Here is an 18520-nt window from a genome sequence, read left to right as displayed (position 1 = left end):
ATTTCTGAAGGCAAATAATTTCCCTTAATTTTATTTACCGCACTTTTCAATTTCTTTTTGTAAAACATTTCTTACCTCACAACATGGGAACAAGGTCAAGAGGTATGAATAATATTACTCTAGCTAGCATAAAATCTGCAGCCTTTACTTTATCATAAATTGACACCTAAAGTGACCATAGGCACTTCTGTCTGTTTGCAGTCGAGGCTGAACTGGTCAACATGGACAAGCCTCTCCTCACTTCGATACTGTAACAGTTCTTGTTACAGTATTTTTTCTTTCTAATATAGCTGCTTCCAAATGTTGTTTTTTTTTTCTTTTTTTTTAAAATGAGATATTAGCAGCACTGTAAGCTGCGGAGATGAGTGCGGTTGCCTGTCCACGTTGCATTAAGTGTGTTGCAGAAATGTTTGTGGATTACACTGACTGCTGTTTTCTTATCTCCACACAAGAAATGTGAAGAAGCGGCGTTACGACCCCAACGCCCAGGCCATTTAACTCAAGGAGAGGTGACAGTCGAAGACGGACTCCTCCGAGGCTTCCTTAGTTGGCTACCTGACAGCTGGACTGCACTTACTGCTGCTGACTTTTTTGGCATTAGATTTACTTGAAAAAGACATAGTGGACATTTTAACAATTCCCATTGTAGTGACATTAAAATTGCAGCCTTTTCAACTCCACATGTAACTTCCTTTCCCTTCCAACTCCTCCTTTTAGTGCCAGTGCACAGGCGTTCAGGTGGAATCCACACCATCCTCTCACCTGGCATGACTTTACACACAAGGTGTGCTGCTTGCTGGCCCTCCTTGGCATGAGACGCCCTTTCTTTCGGGCTCAGCATGGCTAACAAAGCTATGAATATAGCGCATAAAAAAACAAAAAAACATACAAAGACAAAAAAAAAGGACTTATCTATTGCAGGAGAAAGCCTCGTTAAAAACCAAACACTGGAAAACCAGTTAAAGCTCAATTTCCTCTTTTAGGTGCTGCATGTGAGCACAATGCAGACCAACTAACAAAGAAAAACACGTAAAATGACACACCAATAAGGAGTTCGGGTTTTTAATCGACTGCTTATTTCACAACGACCTCAACTGCTTCCGTTTTCTATCTTAGCATGTTTTACAGCAGACATAACTGAAATAAACCCCAAGACAGGCTTGTGGGATTTGGGCCAGACAGAGGAGAAACATGCAGCTCTAGAGGGATCCAGACTGCAATCAGGTCTGGAAAGATCTCCCCAACCCCCTCCTAATGAAGCAATGCTAATGGTGACTCAAAAGCCAAAGAATCAATCACCTGAACAGATGGATGTTGTTGCACACAGAGCACTTTTCCTCCCACTCTGTCTGCAGCCAGTGGTGCCTCCCCGCCCCCACTGGTGAGGGCATGAAGTCTGTCCACACAGGCCTTTGACTGCCCAAGGCAGGTCCTCATCAGCACCCACCTTTCTGGCATTAGCCTCTTTTGCTCTCATAAACCCCTGAGTAGGAATCAAGTTTGGCTCTTCTGATAAAGCTGCATGCATGCAATCACTGTAGTGGGCTTATAATTCTATATGGGAGTCCCCCAAAAAATCTGCAAGAAAAATATGCTACAAAAGATAGGAGCATGTCGACAACCAGAACATTTAACTTTTATTTACTATGCAAAGAGAGATATTGCACAAAAAGTATGGATAATAGTGACATCAATGTAGACATGGAATTACAAAAAAAAAAAAAAAAACACTCAGCTGATTACTCTTTTCTATCTGGCCTCTCCAACATCTTGTTTCATTTTGCTTCGAACTGTGGGTGAGCATAAACTAAAAATTCAAAACAATAAAAAAAAATAAATAAATAAAAATCCATATTTCCAGCGTAAAGCAAGAGAGCGCCCTTTTACATTTGTGGAAATGTAAGTCATTTCTTGTCTGTTATTTATTTATTTATTTATTTATTTTTCTTTCATGCTGTTTAAAATTTTTAATCAGACACACAAGCGAACTGTGCGGTGCCTGCGCATAGCGAGGCCAGAACAGTTTCATGATGCAAAGTCCATCATCATTTCCAGTCCAGCTGACAGTTGGTGTGTTCCAGGTGCTGCCGAAAGCACTGGCATTGTTGTGATCCTCCATGTTGCTCATCGTCTGGTGTCCCTCTCTCACTGCATCATGTACAGTTTGACCCATTAATAAACTACTGACAAATTTTATCTGAGCTGTGGTTATTTTCTTTGTGCGTCTGATGTAGCTGTAATAATTTACACATCATTTGGGGGCAGGGTGCATTTTATTCTATCTTTTTAGGAATTACATAACTTAAAAAGCTGAAAGTTAAATCGGGGATGTCTGTTCTGTGTCCTAACAAAGTCCTTTTAATGTTTTGGATTTTTCAGTGTTATTTGTTTCAGTAAAATATTACATGTTCAGTTTAATGTGGAACAGAAAAAATATAATTTTTTGCTTTTTAACTTATTTTTTTATTGAAAGTTACCTTAAACCAATGTGACTGATTTAAATAATTTCAATATCTGATTGCTGAACAACAAACTTCAGGCATTACCTTCACACGGTAAAAAAAAAAAAATTAATTAAATTAAAAGCTGGTAACATTTAAAAATAAACCTTTAAAACAAGACCTGCCATGACCGCACAAGAACTAGATAAGCACCAGAAGAAAAAAAAAACAGTCGTGGTTTACTCTTCAGTGTCTCTCGACAGTTTTCTGTTGCCACGCTGATAAAAGGTTAATCTCAAAACTGCCCTGATCTTCATCAAATTCAACATGTGCATCTAAGTGTCATCATTGACTTGGAGTCTGGGAACTTATGAACAAGTCTGCTGCAACTAAAAGCCAGCTTGAGCTCAAAAATATTACATATATGAATTAATCATCAAAAACACAAGTGCACAGACACATGGGACAATAGTAAAAGACAAGTCTGTGACAGGAATACAATTAAATAACTAATAAATGAACTCTATGATAAAATAATCTACAAAAAGGATGTGGTGGAAATGCAACTTGCTGCAAGAACTTTGAGAAAATAATAATGGGGGTGTACGGTTAAGTTTCATCTGTAGCCTCTCATTTAAAAGACATTTACCAGAAAATATGTAAAACTGATGCAATTCAGTTCTTTAAATCACTGCAGCTGTATGTTGTATGATCATCCAACCCTGGACAAAGGAAAGTTCAAAAGAAATTATTGCAATTGCAAAAAGTATCAACATTTATATTCTTGATAACTTTATTTAAACTGAACAGAGCATAATAATGCATCTAGTGCTATAAATGAGAGAATTAGACAATAACTTGTGATTTTTCTGTGCAACTCAAGACTTTTTTGGCACATTGAGTGGTGGCTCATTTCTAAGGGACCGGAAGTGGGAAGTGGGACTTCAAATAATTTGATATGACTAATAATAAAATAACGAGTAATACACAGGAAAATAAAAAATATATATAAAAAAAGAAAATCGAGTTCATGTTAGTTCTAGATGCCTCTTAACATCACATTTTATTTTCCGGCATGTAATGTTCCTCATTTAAAAGTTAGAATTCATCCTTGGCAGTGAAAGTGTTGTGAAGCCAACTTCTATGCATCATCAGAGGAATGAATGAGTGAGTAAGACATCCATCCAGTACATTTAGTGTCGGACCCCTCACTGTGAAAATAATTACATTTGAGATAAGGTATGCATGTGACATTTCAGTAAAAGCACATAAAACAAAATCATTTACCACTTTCTGAAACATTATTTAGAGATGAGTTTGTTTTACAAATGACAGAACGTCTTGTGAGGTTAGACTACTTATGTTTTCCACAGGAAAAAAAAACAACAACTTGGTTTCTTGGTTTACATTAAGCAGAATAATGCCATAAAGCGCTACTAAATGGAAGTCCCATTCACAAAACGACAGTATTTTTGATATGGGCTAAATTTGGTTTAATTGATCAAAATCGCATTCTAAGCATTTCAGCGTCAACAAACACAAATTTGGGTTTCCAACCCCAAGAATAGTTAAAGTTAGATATCTTCAACTTATCACATGTCATGTTATTACAATATTAAATATTTAGTGGTCCCTTCCAATTGCCTCAGGATTAGTTTCTACTAGTTTTTCCACATCAAGACATTGAAATTCTTGCCCATTTTGCTTTGCAATAAAGCTATAGTCAGTTAGAGAATCTGTGAACATCTGTGTGTCTATCTTTGAAAAAAAAAAGGCATAATTAACGTCAGGAGCCACCATTTGAGAAGGAGGGAGTGCAGTGACGTCACCAAATATTAAAACAAGTATGTATCAAACTCCCATCAAAGCTAAAACCCAGGCTGCCACGCCAGAACAAGTGGTAAGTACATTTTTTTATTTGGAAAACATCTGTTGGATTATAATTGAAATGTACTTCATGAAGGAGTAAACAAAAAAAAGAATCTTTATCTTTTATTCTTGTAAAAACATTTTTTTTTTTTTGAATGGTGTCATTTAAACGTTTTTTCTTCTCTAAAAGTAATTAATTATTTTATCTGACAGAAAACACTATCGGACAGGTGTCAGATTTATCTGCGTTTGGTCCAGAGGAAATGGTCCCGGTTCTCTTTAACCTGACCCTGGCCACTGTGTTTGTTCTGACCTGCATGTCAGCGGTCCCGCTGCGGGGCCACAAGCTGCCGCAGGTGGATCCGCTGACGGCCCACCGGGCCGACCCGCAGTGCTGGGACTCCTCCTCGGCCCTGCTGCTAGAGATGCGATCTCCGAGGATAGCCGACACGGTCCCCGCCTTCTGGGACCTTATGGGGACCCTCCGGTCCTCAGAGGACGGGAAACACGCGGCGCTGTTCTGGGACCTGGCCCGGGTCTTTTGGGAGATCTACGTGGAATGCATGATGTCCAGGAGCCACGGCATGGGGAGGAGACACGTCACCTCTGTGCACTCCCTGATTACTGACAGTAAGTGCGCCCATTTCCTTTGTTTTCAGTCAAACGGATGTATAATTTGTAGTAAATGAAAGAAAAAAATGGGAGGGAAAGGGGGGGGGGGGGACTAAGCATCAAAATGCCACTGAAAAGGAAATATTTACCATTTAAAAAAAAAAAGTTAAATAAAATGTATGTTTCCAAAGGTCCACTTTTAAAAGAGCTCACTATAAGTCATTAAAAAATATCTATTAATATTTATAATGTAAAATTGTTATGTATTTAGAAATATTACTTTTTCATAAATATGTTTATTTTTTTAAAATAAAACACAAATAATACTAAAAAAATAAATGTCTGATAGGTGTAAGTTAATGTTTCCTATTTCCTGACATCAAATTTGTTCTGCTTTAGGAAGATGGATGAGGGTGATGAGGGTGTATCCCAAAATACTTTTTTTTTCTCTGAAATCAGAAGTTTACAAACCCTGCAATGCCTTTAAACAATTTGGGAAAGCCCAGATAATGAGAAACTGTTACATTGCTGTTGAATTAATCTATTCAAACTCTGTGTATAAACAGCAGTTTCTGGCCATCATATCTTTCAGTAAAGACAGATCATGTGTGTCACACATGATCATGTAGTTTCACTGAAAATGCGTAAAAATGTGTGTATCAAGCCCAGAACAAAAGCCAAAGACATTTGAAAGATAATGACACTCAGGCTGAAACTTGAGTGTCATTATCCTTGGTGAAGGCCCCATGACACTCAAGCTTCAGTTTCCTTTTCCACCAGGACTTCCTGACACTTGTTAGAATCCATATTGCCCCATGAACATTGCAGGTTTCCAGTCGCAGAGGAAGCAAAGCATGCCACCACCATGCTACTCTGTAAACATGTTCTTTTTATTCTTCTTTCACCTGATCCACCGCTGAACTACAGATCTAAGAAACATAAAAAAAAATAAAAACTTCACACTTTTACAAGCCTCTTTGAACAAAAGGGACAATCACTTTTGATACCTGTACTAGAGGACATTTGAATTATTAGGAATAAATTCGTTTATTAATTCACACCAAAGTAAAAGAAAACACCATATAGCTTGTGTTTTTAGTGGTAGCTGCCAATAGGTTTATCATATTGGATCACATTACAGTCACAAATGTTGATTTTATTGGGATTTTATGAATGGGTGTCAAACTGCAGTACTTGAGAGCTGGGTCCTGCAATGCTGAGATGTGTCCCCGGTCTGGAACAGACTGAATGAAAAAGCTGAACTGCGTCCTCACAGCATGCAGTCAAGTAAGTTCTGCAGAGTCCTGTGCATAACCTAATCATCCGTTTGAAGTGTTTTTTAAGCCATGACATATTTGAAAGTTGCAAGACAGCCACTGGACCTCAAGGACTGGAGTTTTACACCAAAATAGATTCTTCCTGCCCATCACAGTCCACGACTCTTCAAAGATACTTTAATGATGTGAGTTATGACAGCATTTAGTTCCCTTTTGGGAGTATGGACGCTGTTTTAGAGTTGAATTGAACTGAATTTAGCTCCATCCATCTATCCACCATGCCTGACCAGTCTCCCTGAAGAAAATCCCCACAACATAAAACTTATCGAGGAGAACTTATGACAAAATCTAAAGAAAAGAAAGAAAGAAGGAAAGAAGGAAAGAAAGAAAGAAAGAAAGAAAGAAAGAAAGAAAGAAAGAAAGAAAGAAAGAAAGAAAGAAAGAAAGAAAGAAATTCAACGGATTTTCATACTTATGAAAAACACTTCAAACTGCTTCTGAATCGACTTCTGATATCATTGTAGTGATGTTTGCACACAGGCCACCTGAATTTGAGAATTTGGAAATCCCCATATTTAATCAGTGCCATATGAAAGTGTTTCATCGTAGAATGAAACTTGAATAGGGCTAGAATGTCTGCAAACAACGACAGGAATCCCATTATATTAGGTCTGAAGGTTTGGGATTTACCGTGAGCTATAAATAACAACCTCCTCCATGATTCACTGTTCCCTCTGGGTTCATTCCCCCATTTATGTTGAAAGCACAAATACCTAGACTGCAAATTTCTCTTCAGACACCTAATTAAATTGTTTCAGTACATTTCTTTGTATAAAACCATTTAGATGAGAGTGTTGCTAGTTGCAACTTTCAATCTGTGTTTGTCTTTTGCAGAGTCCTTCAGGTTCAACAGTTCGAGAGCAAACTCCTGGACAAAGCTCATTGTGAGAGTGAGACGCAGAGGACACATCACCACACTGAAGACTGAACCCAAATAAAACACAACACAAATGTCTCTGAGGGTTCCAGCTGGACAGCTTTTTGTCTTTATTTCACTCCCTCTTTGTGATGTCCCTCAGTTAAAAGAAAATGTTGTGGGGATATTAATACTATTCTTTTCCATTCCTTAATATTGTTACTTTTTTATATGGACAATTAAATATCTAGCTCAAAAATGTAAATGTGTGTCTGTGTATATACATTTTGGATGATTTTTTTTTATTGGCTAAAGAAAAAATAAAAATAAAATAAAAAATACATTTGCTGATACAGTTCAGATGTCAGTTATTTGTTCTCATCTATAAAAATCATAAACCTTTACCAGGACACTGCTGTATATGCATTGAAACATTTTTTTTAAGATGGTTTGTCTGTGTTTTGCTAATTATAGCTTGTCATACATTTGAACCAAATTGATTTTCTTATTGAGTATTATGAAAAAAATTTGACATCTTCCTGAAGGCGGCAAAAGTCTGGATGTTCATTGTTCTGTATAAAACATGACTTTCACAGTGAGGTGAAAATTATTGTTTAAAATTTGATATAATGAAATACAATGTGATACATGCCACATTCAGGGGCATGTTACTTTGACCTCATAGTAACAGTCGTCATTCCTGAGTCACAGTTTAGGGTTAAAGGTGATGTTGGATAATCTCACCACACATTATACTGTCTTTTTGACAGAGAGGCCAGCAAACTTAAAGAAAATTTTCAAATGATGAAGCAGTTAATATATTTCAGCAATCGACGGACTTTTATACCAGGTTTTTCTTAGAGTACTGCAAACATTTCTTATCATGGAGGTACAAAACAGAACAAGAATTTCTTTACTGGCTCCAATGCTAATAATGTTTCCCATTGTGTGTCCTTGATGTGAAAAGACTGTGTACAATTTGAGATTAAGTAAAAAAAAATGTTGAGGTGCCTCATTTATTATTATTATTATTATTATTATTATTATTATTATTATTATTATTATTATTATTATTATTATTATTAATGTGTTAATGCATTTATTAATTTATCTATTTATTTTCATATTTTATTTTTGTTTGGTTGTTTGTTTGTTACTGCAGCAGGGGGCGCTGTCGGCTTTAAAAGTTCAGAAATTCGCTCAAGGTTTAACATTTGCTTTCTTCTCAACTTCCGTTGTTGGGCTGGTTCAATATCTCATGTGAGTTCTGACAGTTTAGCTCGTATTTCTGTCTCCTTCGTCGGCTCGGAGCTACTCCATTATGCTGAAGTGAACTCGTCTACATGGTATGACAGCGTCTTGTTTATCGTCATTTCGTACCTTGATGGTTAATGTTATACAGTTCAGAGTGCAGGCTCACATCGCTGATTTACTCGTTGTTACACGTTATTTTCCTGGTCCTGATCCCTGTTTTTGTGTGTGAATATTGGAGAAAGACAGACTGACAAATTTAGCTTGGTTCGTAGGAAGTATTTAGAAAAAGAAAACGATCCCAACGGGTTAAACTTCTTTTATTTTAAATAACGTCAAATGATCTTAGTTGGACTTGTAGGTGGTTCCCCACAAAAATATTTAGGGGGAACCATATTTGAATTGTTCTTGCTCTATACGTATTTGGAATTAATCACCCATCCTTATTCGTGTTTAAAAACACGTGAACGTTTCCTATAACTGGTTTGAACGTTTCTTTTCCTCGTCTGAGTCAGCTAACCGGGAATCGTCACTTTGTGTTGGGAATGTTTTTATCCAGCATGTAAACAATTACGGGAGAAGACAGAGACGCATGAATTATTGAGTGAAATATTTCTACTTTCACATTTTATCACTTTACATAAAACAATAAAATGTTTAGTGTACTGAACTTGAAAGTACATTATTCTGTTTAATCAATTGTTCGCTATTTTAATCACGTTTATCCTGAATGTTTTGGTTTACAGCCATAGGCAACTTCCTGTTGTCTATGACTGTTGCCTATATAAAAAAAGCTATTAAAAAAGCCATATATTTGGCTTTTTAAGCCTTAACATTTCTGATTTTGTACCGCATACATAATCATTTTCAAGCTTCAATTTTTCAGTGGTTTCCGGGCTTTTAACTCAAGGAAGTTGTGATAATTTCCTTGGCAAAAATTGAACAGCATGGTTAAAAAAAAGTAAAGCTATAACATTTAGATTTTTTTTTTAGTTGGATAGGAGCAGATCTTTTATAATGACAAAGAATGAATAAACCGAATGAAAGGCATTAAAGGTCTAAAAGGAATTGTTTTACTGGGTGATAAATTTGTACAAATAAACACCAGTGGTCACCTTGGTGACCTGGCTGCTCATGGTCTGCTGCTGTTCAACTGTTGAATTGTTTCACTTTCATTTAACTCTGTGACGCTTTGTTGAAACAGGAAATTTCAACAAAGCGCCACACTAAGGAGGCGTGTTTAGGCAACTGACTCAAATCATGTGATTCACAGACTGTAACTTGGTTTATTACATAATAGAAAATAGTATAATGCTATGAAGAGTCTGGGGGAGCATTAAAGGAGTACTGAGTGTTGGAATGATCTCAAAATGTTTCTAAATCATTAAAACTGTTTCAGTTTAGGTGTAATTTACAGTTTGTTGTAAAAGGACTTTTACTCTTGAGTGTTTTCTATGCATCGTCGCATTACAACCACAAACATCCACGTATTTTCTGAAGTAACATGAATATGATACATGTTTTTTTTATGTTTTACAAGCAAAAGACTGAAAGGTATGTATGCTGTGCATTTATATTAATAATAAATTAATCTTATTCATTTTTGCTTGAATGCTTGCTCAAATTTATTCAGAATGAATGGAGAGTGTGTCTGTAAACTCATCATGAATCAACTGGATTTAGGCCTGGATTTTGACAGAGCTATCTTTTGATTTAGAGTATTGCACTGCAACTCAGACTGCGTATGTACTCAGGCTGGACTTGTTGGTTAAGGCTAGTAACGACACGGATGGAAACGGAGGCCACTGGCCTCTGGTGCATCACAAAAGGAAGATCACAATAGGAAAGTTTTAGCCTTACTTCTAAAGAAATAAGGCCGGCAAAAATAAAATAAACAGTGCGTGTTTGTGGTTTGGCTTGTATAAACAGCAATGCCACCCTTCCCTCTGCTCGTTTATTCATGTCATGTAAGCTCTGAAGTTTGCAGTTGATATTTGGAGTCTCAATGGTAAGATAGGATCTGCTAAAATCTGTCTTTTTTTATACTTACAGTTAACATGGCTGTTTTTTACTGCTTCTGCAGTACTTTATAATGTACTTTATAACATTTTGTGGTTTCTTGTAGTTTGATCAGCTCTTCAAACTGTTTCTTTAAGTTTCTGTTTAAGTATTTATTTTAAATTACAAAACATGAGTGGAGAGGGAGCAGAGGGGAAATCCATCACGGCACATAAATACTAAATGAAAGTAAAACAAGACATTCGTCTTGAAGTATTTCGACAGATGGGAGTGGATATGTAGGCTTAACTTAACATAAGATAGAAATGTTGAATGATACTCGCTGAAAAATCAGTTGAGGCGATCGCTCCCGTTTCTCCTCCAGCCAGCCGCTTTATGAATTCGCCCCTACAGGCCTAAAACGATGAACTGTTCACAGTGAGGAAATGCTGCAGCTTCATCTGCAGTAATCCTGTTATTTATGTTGATAAAGTCAGAGTAAGTCACTAAACGTATTAAATGCTCCAGACGGTTAACACAGTCAAACTTTTAGTTTTATTTCAGGTTGACGACTATCCAAAGCTTTAAAACTCATTCAAAAAAATGCCCTCCTCTTAAATACATAAATCAGATTTGCATAGGGACATTTTTTTAGAGCAAGTCATAAGGAAGTGTTTTTCTCTGCTCTAGTAAACATGTCCTGACATGTCCAAAAGCTTTCAGAAAAAAATAATATACCCCATCAAATGCCCTGTTCTTTATTGATAGATCTATCTGTATCGATCTGTTTTTATTGTGGAAAAAAAAAAGAAAAAAAAAAGATTTGCACTTAACCAAAATCAACCCTTTTAGACTAATTATTAGCAAAGATAATAAAATGAAATGGCTTCAGTGAGACTCTCCTGAGTCATTGCTCTGCATCAAGATCCATACTTACCTGGACACTGAAGGGCTACAAAAATGTTTTTTATATTTTGAAAGTTCATAATTTTTTGTAGCTCATTTCAGAAAGAGAAACCTACATATTGTATAGATTTGCTACATAGAGTGAAATATTTCAAGTCTTCTTGTAATTTTGCTTAAAGCAAACAGCAATCCAGTTCTGTTTCTTCTTGGCGCAGGTAAGACGCTTCTGATGTTGTCTGGTTCAGGACATTCATACCCGTAAGATGTGTCTGAGCGTGTTGGCTTACTTAAGCCTTGGATAGATCCCTACACTTTTATTTTAAAGGATTTATCTTGACAGTCAGGCTGAAGTTAAGACTTTTCCTTCCACTTGACTTTCTCTCAATATGCCATAACTTTTCTGAGACACTGAATTTTGTGTTTTCGTCAAAATTACGACAATCCTCTTTGTGTAGGGAATCATGAGTTGAGATTCTTAAAATGAGTTACAAAACCCCTGAACTTTCACACATGAGAATGTTCAAACAAGTTTGATTGTAAGTTGAGGCATATTTGTTTCATGGAGTAGGAGACTGATCCAAAGCACACCAGCAAGCTTACCACTGAAAGGCACACAAAATCCTCAAGCGTCTGTAATGACTTTACCCTGTAAAAACCTGACATCTAAAAACATTTTTTTTTTTAATGACAGGAAATGGATTTCCAAAAGGCTCTACTTGAAGTGGGTAAATCCTTGTCCACTGATGAGGTGGAAGCACTGTCTTTTCTGTGCACTGACATCTTGAGCAGAAAACCAGTCTCTCTGGATTGTGCCAGCAACCTCTTCTCCTTACTCATGAAAGAAGACCGTCTGTCGGCTGGGAACCCGCAGCTCCTGGTGGAGCTTCTCCTCACCATCCAGCGCCCTGTTATTTTGCAGAACATTAAACTTTCTTCCCAATCGTCTTCAACCAGCACCCTCATCTCACCCTACAGGTGGGCTTTCTTCATTTTTTTTTTTTTTTCATAACAGTAAAACAAGATTTTGTTATTGGTTCAAGTGGATTTAAGAGTTGAGCAGAAATCAAAAATGTCAGGGTGCACCGATTGCAGTCTTCTGGCCAATCAACAATCTTTAAAAAGTCTCACCCGCCGATTCCAATTTTGGCTGATACCAGTTTTTTTTTGTTTGTTTTTTTTTGTTTTTTTTTTGTCTGAAATGTTGCAAAGTATAGCAAGAAAGTCACCGAGTTGGTAACAGTGGGGTGACTATTGTAAACTGCATATGTGCAGACAGGACCTGGTGGGCCCGTCTATCAGTCAAACCGCTCCTATAAAGAGGACAGTGGTTTAGTTTTTTAGTTTTTAGACCTTTTCTGAGGCAGAGAAGATTGGCTTCACGTGTAAGTTTTCAGTCGACCACCGATCTCCCAGAACTAAGGAAATTGGCACAAATAAATCGATGCACCCCTATAAGAATGTGTTTTTCTCCTGATTCTAGGGCAGCTTTCTTCTTGCTTCTATGTACTTAAAAACAACCCAACTCATTAGAGTTTAGGAAACCTTTTGAGTTTTGAATTGAAAAATATTTTGGGACCCTGGACAGAAAATGACATAAACAAAAAAAAAAAAATCCACAAACTTTACATTTCTCTTGGAAATAAAATGGCTTATTTTTGTAACACCTACTATGCAAAATTTGGTTTTTAAATTACAGAATGATGATTTTTGTTTTAAGTTTAATTACATTTCCTTTAATGTGACATTCACAGTAATATCAATGAAATAAAAAAAACACATAGTTGCAACCAATTGTCAAAAAGAATATTCCTCACACTATTCTCATTTTTTGTGGCAATATTTTGCCTGAAAATATCTACCAAAACACTGCAAAAGTTGGTGTTTTTAAATTGCTTTTGTGTTTCGAAATAGTTCTCAAATTTTTTAGCCATGTCCACCAAAAGTTAAAGCCAAGAATAAGTTCTTTCTCAGTCTGAAGATTTTAATCAGGAATGTGCATTATTGAAAAATGTTGAACCTTTTCTACAATCTCGCACAATCGCTCTTGTTTCAGGAAGCTGCTGTATCGCCTGTCGGAACAAATGACCGAGGAGGAGCTCGGAGAGATGAAGTTCCTGCTAACGGACATCCCACGAAGAAAACTTGATCAAAAAGTAGCGTGATCCTTGCTGTGTTTTTCCACTCCCAGATGAGGTTCATCTGCAGCGGAGGCTTTTTTTCTTTTATTCTCATCTTCTCCTTTTTAACCTTAAATCTTCGAAGGCTTGTTGGAAGAAATATCTACACGGATGTTCAAGAAGCCAGAAATTGTTTGAAACATTTGCACGTCACTGCAAGTTTAACTATAAAGCATTCTTTACTCTGCAGTCTACGCTGGGAGTCTTCCTGGAGATGGAGCACATGGACCTCATAAATGAATCTAGTCTTGAATATCTGGAGTCCATATTTAAGTCAGTGTGTCCTGCGCTGAATGAAGAGATTCGTCTCTATAGGAAAGGTAAGCCATTGAAAATCATAGATATGAGCCAAATGAGGAACATGACCTGTCCATTTCAAACCCCACGCATTAATACTTTAAATATTCCATTACTTAAATAGTGTAGGGCGTTTGTTATGGATGCACAGCTTAAGGACTGCACAAACAGTTCTTAAACCCTCTGACATGATGAATGTTACATTATACACATTCATCGAGCCAAAATAAGAGATATTTTACAAGATTGCACTTTTATAGAGGAGGGGAAAGAGGAGTTGGACCTCATTAAATGGATAACACATCTGTAAATATTCTTACACCATCAAAAGCTTGCTTCCATTCCCAAAACAAGATTTTTTTGTTTTGTTTTGTTTTCTTTCAGAAATTGGGCATCCAGTGTCGCAACCTTTGACAAGCCAGGTAAATCATCTATTAAAGATTAGACATCTGTTCTTTTGCTACACTCCAGCTATCTTTACACACACATATATATATATATATATATATATATATATATATATATATATATATATATATATATATATTATAATTTTTTTTTTTTTTTTTTTTCCATTTATTAGAACCCGAAACCTTTCTACAGGAATGACTTCCGGGAAGATAAGAGTAAGTCATCTTATCATCTGGTTTATTTTCTAAATTGTTGCTATTACTTAATCATTTTGTGACACTTAAGTCAACAAAAATTTAGATAATTTTGTTTTTTCTAAGATAAATGGCAGCAAGGCCATTTATCTAACTTATATCACATGGCAATTTTACTTTTTTTTTTAACCTTCCTATTTTGATCATAAATCTTTTTTTTTCTTTAAGGTCCACAACTTCCTCCGGTAAGTTACCAGAAAGCTTCTGAGTTACTAGACAGTAAATATATATCAATTTTTTTTTCATTCATTAAATTTTATTTCAATGTCATTTTTCAGCAGCCTTCCATGAATCCATCCAAATCCCCAAATGGTATCTATTTATTTATTTATTTATTTATTCATTCATTCTTTTTTTATATACATATAATCAGTTTTTCCAGTGCTACTTTATTAAAACTGATGCATTTTAATTAGTTTTCCTGAACTCTTATCTATCTATCTTATCTACTTCTATATCCTAGATATTAGCCAAGGTAGAAGACAGTTTCTAACAGTCTTTACTAACATTTACTTCTGTTCCACACTTTTTTCACAAAAGGCGAAATGGCTTCTTTGGATACAGTGAATCCAGAAAAGAACAACCCAGAGTCTCAGGAAAATGATGAGGTTTGAACATTTATTCTTCCTTTACCTTCTAAAATAAACGCTCAAACAGGGTCCTGGTCAATCTGGAGAGGGCTGAAGTTTGGTTAAAGTATTTTCCAAAGTTTACAATTTTATTTCCTGTCCTACAGTCTAAAATGTTACTTTCCTTACTTCCTTTCTCTTCGTCCTTCCATCACTCTGTGTTCAAAATCACAAGTTACCATACAGAATGTTTACTATTTCTTTAAAAAATGAGTGAAAGACCAGATGATGAGGTCATGACTTTGGAAATTTCTGATTTGGTGAGCTGAGAGGAGGCACCCCTGTGGATGTATTTTAAGGAAACACCTTGAACACACTTTGGCACAATGGAAAAGTCAAAATAAATGAGTCAAGATATCAGGAAGAGAATTGTAGAGCTGCACCAGTCTGGTTCACCCTTGAGAGAAAATTTCTCATATAATTGTTGGTTGATCACTTATCTCCCAAAATTCAGGAAACTGGGGTTGATTTATTGGCCGGCCAATTCTTTTGATGCTCCCCTAATTCAAACAGTTATGTGGAAGTAGAGACCTGATGGAAATGTCCAACCATCATAACGCTCAGGAGGGAGACGGGTGCTGTGTCCCAGTGAAGAAAGCGTTTTGGCCCAAAATGCACAGATCAACCCCAGAACAAAAGCCAAAGATGTTGTGCAGTCGCTGATTGAAGCTGGTAAAATAGTGTCATTATCCACAGTGAAATGTGACCTGTACCGACATGGGCTGAAAGGCCACTCAGCGAGAAGCTAAGACGCATTACTCTAAAAGAAACATAAAAAAGTCAGATTTGCACTGGAGACATGTCCTGTATTCTGATGAAACTAAAGTGGAACTTTTTGGCCAAAATGACAATCGTTGCATTTGGAAGAAAAATGGGGATGCTTCTGTGAAGTATGGAAATCCAAAAAATTTGATTAAGTCATACCGTTCAAATGGAAAGCTACCAAATATGGATGAAATGCATGGAAACTTGTGATTTTGAAGACATTAAGAAATAAGTCTCAGACCTGCTCTTTTCAACGTTACTGTGACATTTTACAAATATAAATGATTTAGGTCATTCAAAATGACCTAAAACAATAGATGTTTGATCTGATTAAACTTCAGACTGTGAGAAAAAATGTGTTGCATATCTGTTTGCAGTTCTGTAATTTGATTACATTTGTTGTTTTTTTTGTCTGTTGTTTTTTTTTTCATATGTAAAATGTTGTACTGTAAAGTGCCTTGAAGTTAGTTTTTATTCTTTATGGATTTCTCCTTGTAGGTTCTGTTTGATTACCCAATGACTGGGAACAGAGGGATCTGTTTGATAGTGGACAACTTTGATTTCTCTAAATCATGCCAGAATTTAAATAATAGAGAGGGAACCAAGGTTGATAGAGGTAAGTTTATGTGTGATTACCGTCTAATGAAATCCCTTGTGCGTGTGTGTGCGTGTGTGTTTTCCCCCAGACTCTCCTCTGGGAGTAATCACTGTATTTACAATCATTTTCATCTATTTGTATTCCTTTTAGATGCTCTGAAAGAAGTGTTTGAATGGTTGGGCTATGATGTGTACATATACCTAGACCGTAAAGCGGCTCAAATAAAAGATTTGTTTGCCTACATCGGCCAACGGGACCACAGCAGGAACGACAGCCTGGTGTGCTGTATTCTCAGTCATGGCATGGAGGGTGGAGTATATGGTGTAGATGGCAACTTTGTTGAGATCAAATTGCTGATAGAGTGCATCAATGGGGAGAAGTGCCCATCTTTAATCGAAAAACCCAAGATGCTTTTCATCCAGGCCTGTCAAGGCTGCAAACAACAGTATCCAGTCAATCCAGACGGCATTGAAGACGAAACAACCCAAATTTCTGCTGATGCGAAAGTTGTAGATCTGAGGAGCCCAGTCATCGCTGACTTGCTGGTGGGCATGTCCACGGTTCCTGATCATGTCTCCTTCAGAGATAAATTCTCTGGCACCTGGTATATCCAGTCATTGTGCAAAAACCTCATCGAGTTTGTGCCAAGGTTAGTAATGCATGTTGACATCTGCTGCTAATGATTTAGTGGTGGAGAGAACTCGCTTGCAAGTGCATTTCAAAACTATGATTGTAATTGAAAAGTTAATTTATTTTACTAATTTGATTCAAAAGAGGGAGTCATAGTTTATTATGTACACAGCGATGTGAAGTGCTTATTTCTGCTGTCATTTGTCAAGTCTCTAGAAAATCAACGTTTAACTTGTACAATTGAATTATCATTAGTGGTGATAACCACAGACAGTAACAGCTCTGACCCCAAGCTGTTCTTTGAGGACTTTTTACTCTTTAAATCTAACCGAAGACTCATGTTTTCCCAGGAGGATTGACCTTGTCTCCATTCTGACAAAAGTGAACTTCGATGTTAGCAGCATGACCGATTACAGTCGGCTGAAAAAGCAAATGCCTCAGCCAGCCTTCTCTCTCCGAAAGAGGGTGGTCTTCCCTGTCCCTGAGAAACCCCCACCCAAAATTGGAGCGTCGACCAAAGACAATCCCTGAGAGACACTGGATTTTTTTTTATGCTTTTTTGTTTCACTGACAGATTGCAATTTTAAATCAGATCCAGAGTTTTGAGGAATCATGTTTATCCGTTCTTTTGTAGGAATCCCTTTTGAGTTATAGCTCTTCAAATTATATCAATAAAGTCCTACTCTTAACCTTTTATTCAGACTCTCAATATAAGCATTTTATCATATTTTCTGTGCTCTTGTAATCAGTTTAGATCTTGTGATTTGTATCTTTTATTTGTGTTTATCGTAATGTATATAAACTTCTTTTTTGTTTTATCATTTACAATACATTCTATGCTGTTTTCCAGCAACTTGTATAAAAATTAACATTATATTGAAAGTATCAGAAAAAGCCAGCATATCAGTGCTACAACCTTATTCTTTAATTTTCTGTTTGTTCTTGGCTAGATCTCCTCCCATTTACCTCAGGGATGTTGCATTTTTATAAACTTTAGCTCCAAAGTGTGATTGGAGTTCCCCACCACAAATGTTTACACAATTACAGACATGATTTATTCTAACATAAGTACTCTTGCAAATTTAATACACTTTTTCAAGGGCTATATTAGTAGACAAGGTCCCTGCTGCTTTTCTCGTGAATATTATGACGGTTCATTTGAATTATAAATGGCCATGTAAAGCATTCTAAAACATCTGTTGCACAATAAAAGAACTGAGCTAAATGAATGTGAAATAAAATGATCTTAAAGAAAGTAGCCAGTTACTTTTTTTGGTGTCCATTAAAAAAAAGAAATTATACAGCCGTAATGCTTTTTCTGCTTGTCTTCTGAATTTGTCATCACAAACAAACAAAAAGACAATAAATGGATCTCTGTTCATGCCTGACATGATTGTAAGGGCCTCATGAACCCTAGGTAAGTTTCAGTGGCTCTAGTGGGATTTTCCCAAGGTTTACTTTCGCATGTCTTCCAACAAAATTTGAGGAA

General features: G+C 36.5%; 3 protein-coding genes across 7 annotated transcripts in view; all 3 read left to right on the top strand.

Annotated features, from left to right (window-relative positions):
• The window catches only part of adam23b (ADAM metallopeptidase domain 23b), a 30302-nt gene extending 28106 nt beyond the window's left edge, over positions 1-2196 (top strand). For 2 of the 3 annotated variants that reach the window (XM_015001338.2, XM_015001337.2), the window contains one exon: positions 453-2196. In XM_015001338.2, coding sequence (XP_014856824.1) covers positions 453-498 — 46 coding nt within the window. In that variant the 3' untranslated portion in view covers positions 499-2196. The remainder of the gene's footprint in view (positions 1-452) is intronic. The other variant, XM_015001341.2, reaches the window with a different exon arrangement.
• Positions 2197-4232: 2036 nt separating this feature from the next.
• Positions 4233-7525, top strand: LOC106926431 (protein FAM237A-like). The gene is made up of 2 exons (XM_088003972.1): positions 4233-4940; positions 7094-7525. The coding sequence occupies exons 1-2, from the start codon at positions 4574-4576 to the stop codon at positions 7195-7197; spliced, it is 471 nt and encodes a 156-aa protein (XP_087860098.1). The 5' UTR covers positions 4233-4573; the 3' UTR covers positions 7198-7525.
• A 799-nt stretch (positions 7526-8324) lies between these two features.
• casp10 (caspase 10, apoptosis-related cysteine peptidase) lies at positions 8325-18286 on the top strand. 3 transcript variants are annotated; one of them, XM_015001333.2, is made up of 12 exons: positions 8325-8461; positions 11962-12245; positions 13324-13423; positions 13638-13767; positions 14129-14166; positions 14328-14370; positions 14578-14594; positions 14691-14721; positions 14950-15017; positions 16302-16419; positions 16552-17050; positions 17382-18286. In XM_015001333.2, the coding sequence occupies exons 1-12, from the start codon at positions 8459-8461 to the stop codon at positions 17560-17562; spliced, it is 1512 nt and encodes a 503-aa protein (XP_014856819.1). In that variant the 5' UTR covers positions 8325-8458; the 3' UTR covers positions 17563-18286. The 3 variants fall into 3 exon arrangements, with proteins under 3 accessions (XP_014856819.1, XP_014856818.1, XP_087857228.1); XM_015001332.2 differs by having other exon boundaries at positions 8326-8461; positions 14688-14721; XM_088001102.1 differs by having other exon boundaries at positions 8355-8375; positions 14688-14721.
• The last annotated feature ends 234 nt before the right edge of the window (positions 18287-18520 follow it).

This window comes from Poecilia mexicana, unplaced genomic scaffold (genome assembly GCF_051168715.1).
Source record: "Poecilia mexicana isolate PSO_F unplaced genomic scaffold, ASM5116871v1 scaffold_2, whole genome shotgun sequence".
In the NCBI taxonomy this organism is placed as follows: Eukaryota; Metazoa; Chordata; class Actinopteri; order Cyprinodontiformes; family Poeciliidae; genus Poecilia; species Poecilia mexicana.
This window is presented reverse-complemented; position numbering and strand designations above follow the sequence as displayed.